Source organism: Prosopis cineraria, unplaced genomic scaffold (assembly GCF_029017545.1).
Source record: "Prosopis cineraria cultivar Desert tree isolate PC_DT_omini unplaced genomic scaffold, ASM2901754v1 PC3, whole genome shotgun sequence".
Classification (NCBI taxonomy): Eukaryota; Viridiplantae; Streptophyta; class Magnoliopsida; order Fabales; family Fabaceae; genus Prosopis; species Prosopis cineraria.
In genome coordinates this window covers 1662559-1667191 of record NW_026555334.1, presented here as the reverse complement: position 1 = coordinate 1667191, position 4633 = coordinate 1662559, and the positions used below count along the sequence as shown (strand labels likewise).

Here is a 4633-nt window from a genome sequence, read left to right as displayed (position 1 = left end):
GATTATAATCACCTAAGTTGTTACATTTTTATTGGGTAGAGTAAATATGACTCCATAGATAGCCCTACTTGACACCCCCTCCCAATGGAGATTTGAGTTTGTGAGAAATTAATCGCTTTTACCAAACCCAACATCTATGAATGCTTGCTTGGTTGTTGCAAAACATGAGAATGAAATGAAATTTAAAAAAACAAAAATGAATTAAATTATTTTCCTTATTATGGTAAGTATAATAAAATTTAATATTACATCTCATAAATTTGGAACTCACCACAACTTTTCCAAACCTAATGAATCATAACTCCAAATTTCATGAACTAATCAAATTACTTCCTCCCCTTGTAAACAAGATTGACCTTATCCCCTCTACTTTTTACTTATTTTACTTTTACTATTTTTAATTCGTTTTATTCTCATATTTTTTTTAGCAACCAAACACTCTCTAAGCAATCGTGTTCAACCATAATTCAATGAAAACAAAGGAGCAACGTAAAAACTACAAAATTGTTAATCTTAAGATAATTATTAAACTTTCTATGATTTAATTTTCTCTTCATTTAGTTATTCTTATTTGAATATTTTAATTTTTGTTTTCTTTGTTATCAATTTTTATATCATCTCTCTTTTTCAAAGAATATAAAGTTGTTAATTTTTACTAAAAATAAATAAAGTGCTTATTAAAATTACTTATAACTATTAACAACATTTTGAGCTAACGAGAAAATTAAGGTTTTTTTGTCCTCACTTTCCCATTAATGATTTTAAAACAATGAGTTATGTAATATTATTTTTATTGAGAGGCACAAAAGATATTTTTAAATTAAACAATTTCTTATTATTTTTTAATTATATTCTAATTTTTCTTTGTCTACATTGGCTCCTTAAGTTCTGAATCTTTTGGACTTGCTATCCGCATAGGGAAGCCTTCTTCACATCTCTGCTAACGAAGGCCAATATTTTGGGCGGTTCAGATTTAAATTTTTTATTTTTATTTTTAGTTATCAAAATAATAAAATTTTAACTTGTAAACAAATTAAATAAATGTGTTTACTAGTCTGGATAATTTAGATTTAATATTAAATTTTTTTATAAATTTTTAATATTAAATTTGGATAATTCATGTTACATCTGAAATGTCCAAACTGATAAATAAATTTATTAAAAAATTTATAATTTATATAAATTTTTTATTTAATAAAAAATAAATTAAAATAAAAAATAAAAAACATTAAATTTGGAACGTCCAACTTTAATTTGGACAGTCTAAATATTAGCCTCCATGGTCAAAAGTGTGAAGGAGGCTTTCCTTTATGGGAATCCTAGGTTACCTTTAATAGATTTTCAAGGGATTTTATAGACACGTAGAAAATTCTCTTTAATAGCAATTTAAAAAACAAACTCATTCGCGATTTTGAATGTAAAACCAAAACGATGAATTTGGGCTCATATTCTATTTCTATTCTTGAGAATTGATACATGATTATTGAAATTATACGTTCATCCATTTATCAAATCAATGTTTCATGTCTATCTATGACTATCAATTTATAAAATTGACAACATTACCATTGCAAATATATTGAACAACAAGCGTATTACTTTAATTAAAAAAGAAAAATGAAAGAAACATTCTCTATGAGCATGCAGAACCTGAAAGGACTATAAGGGAATATCATATGCATTTACCAGCCGGATATCAACATATATTTTGTTGCAGTAGAGAATGATCAGCTAGTTCAATTGTGTTGACGTTTACACCACACGATCAAACAGAAGATTGTCAACAATTTAGAGCAAAATGGTTTATTCAAATATTCCATTTGTCCTCCATCGCCTTGATAACTCTGGACAAGCAATAAGTTGGAACCAGCTCGTATTCAGAAACTGCAAGCCAATAAAACTAGGGAATGAGGGAAAATCAGATCAATGAGGCAATGACAGTAAAGTCATTGAAACACATCATGAATGTGCAGAGTTCAGATACTCTTCTACTCTTAGAATCTTTTTTTTAAAAACATTTTAGTCATGTGTAAATATTGCCCCAAAACAGAGTGAATCACAATTACTGAATAGTTACTAACAAAGATCATAATTGAATTCAACATTTTTCATCCCCCATGCAACTCAGTCTTGCCAAGTGTACAATACTTATTGGCTTCAAAGTTCTATTTATGTTGATACAAGTTTCAATCAAAGCTTCGTATAATAAAATGAAATCAGCAACCTTATACGAAAGACGGTTTGGTGTTTCAATACTGTGTCAATAAACTACCAGCATTACTTTCAAGGAATATGTGGGCTCGTGCATGCTTGATGCCAATTGCTGTATGTGGAAGTCGTTCTGAGATGTAGCTAGCAATTTTCATGTGCAAATTGATAATTGTAGAAAATAATGAATATGGAAGAGAACAAAGAATAGTTGGATACACAAAAACTATACCTTTCACAAATTCATCAAGGAATCCCTCAATCTCCTCATTGGCAATTTGGCCTACCTAAACACATTAATTTTCAAATCGTGCATTCTTAATTGCAAAATGATGTGACAGAAAAGAAAGAAAGATTCAATTCTTGGCTACACACCACAAAAACAAAAGAATGCATAAGAGAAGCATTTTTAATGTAGTCCTGAAAGTTGATTGAAGCTGAGCCTTGTGAAGTAGCTCCATGCAAGCAGCCTAAATTCATAATCAAACAAAGCAGGCAGCTAGTTACTTAAGAAATCAACATAGTAAAAATGCCAAGGCCATCTCTGTTTACCTATTTTCCTTGAGTTTGCAGGCAAATTAGCCAATAAACTTGACAAGTCAGTGATTTTATGCCAGAGGACTTCATTAGTCACAGGATCCCTTTTCATTCCATTTTGGAATAACTCACCTACAAGGATCCAAAAGTGTTGTATTAAGATTTACTTGGCATAACAGATTAAGTATCATAATGAACTCACACTAGTGCCAAATAGCAGGACAATATTGCCTTCAGATGTATCACGTAAGCATATTACTCACGTAACAAAGCTTCAAATTCTGCCGGTCGAGTTACAGGGCTCCAATTGGGTTTGATCTCATGGTAACCCTTGGGCCCAAAATTGACAAAGACAGCACGTACACACCCAGCAGAATGAAGTTTGCTCGATAAAATTTGTTCCAGTGGCTGAAAACATTACAACCATGACCAAATTGGAAGGAGAAAAGCTTAGGTTTTGTGTGAAATGACAAATGAGCTTAAGGAGACAAATATCAAGCAAGTGGAAGACATGTGTAACGATAACGTCAAGAAAATCATCTTATAGCTTACTGTTCAAATTACTAATTGATTGGCAGCAGTATCAGACCACAAACCAAGAAATGAAGCTTAAGATTGCAAAACGATTGCAAGATAAGGGGAATTTCTATTGATCAATTATAGTTCATCACATTTCCAGGAGAGCTACGATATCTAGATTGATTTGAAAATAGAGAACATTGAGTTTGAAATCACCAACCGAGATGTAAGTTGCCGCAAGATTCTCAATACGATATGGGAGGTTAGGCTGAGCCTGCATAAGCACTTGTTAGTTGACTTTCCATAATCTGATAGTCAGAAACTTGAGTTTTCCAATTGGCATTGTAATAATATGTAATTCATAACGATAACAACGCAAAAATGAAAAGGTTCGTCCGCAATTCCTTCGATTTTCCTTTCCGTTCATTGCACTGGTACAGAGTACAGCCGTGAAAGTCTCTTTCGTAGCTGTACTGTTATTAACTTCCACTATTACTTCTATCCGAGCTTATAATTGATTATCTTACATGAAATTTCTCTTTCGTGATCTCCATACTATTTGATTAATTCGTTTTACTGTTCTTTTAGCGGATATCATTATTAATCGATTATAACTTTCTTGCAATACATTATTAATGACTGGATGATGATTCATACGTCTTTTTACTCAAATTATTCCAGAAAGATTGAGTAAATTTTAAACGGTACAAAATCAGAAGTCATGCATAGAAATTAATTAGCATTTTCACCCCAGGGGCATCATCATCAGCGTCAAATGGAAGGTTGTTGAGCAAGAAAACGACGCTTCCTGATTCTTGAATGGCTTCCTCACCGGCCGGCGACATTTCCTCGTTGTTCGGAACGGGTCCCACTTCCATCAGCTTGCCGCCTTCGTCAACATGCTACTCTTTTGGAGGAAAACGTTTATATTGAAATGCGTTATTATTTTTTTTAAAAAAATCTCTCATTATTAAACTCAATATATTTTTTTAGAGAAAATTACAATTAGTTTTCATACAAAAGAATTAATTATTACAAAATTTATTAACAATTGAATTAAACTGATAATTGGTTATATTGTCAATATAATTCAGTTCAATTGTTAATAAATTTTACAGCAACTAATTTTTTTTATGTAGAATTTTAATGTAATTTTCTCTCTCTCTCTCTTTTTTAACCAACTCATTAAACTCAATATATATACACACACTTTTTTTTTTTGCCAGAATATATATACACACACCCGATGATTTGCCAACATATATAATATAATTAATTAGGAGGTATTGAAACCAACTAATTCATAATTGCACCTGTGCTAGTGCTTTCGATCTTATTCAAATTTTATGAACAATGAAAGGATAATAAA

General features: G+C 31.0%; 1 protein-coding gene across 2 annotated transcripts; it reads right to left on the bottom strand.

Annotated features, from left to right (window-relative positions):
- Positions 1–1722: 1722 nt before the first annotated feature.
- LOC129305108 (uncharacterized) lies at positions 1723–4147 on the bottom strand. Of its 2 annotated transcripts, XM_054945036.1 has the most exons (7): positions 4014–4146; positions 3485–3538; positions 3009–3153; positions 2761–2877; positions 2584–2678; positions 2441–2495; positions 1723–1884 (listed from the first exon to the last, which is right to left on the bottom strand). In XM_054945036.1, the coding sequence occupies exons 1-7, from the start codon at positions 4140–4142 to the stop codon at positions 1808–1810; spliced, it is 672 nt and encodes a 223-aa protein (XP_054801011.1). In that variant the 5' UTR covers positions 4143–4146; the 3' UTR covers positions 1723–1807. The 2 variants fall into 2 exon arrangements, with proteins under 2 accessions (XP_054801011.1, XP_054801012.1); XM_054945037.1 differs by lacking the exon at positions 3485–3538 and having other exon boundaries at positions 4014–4147.
- Between the last annotated feature and the right edge of the window lie 486 nt (positions 4148–4633).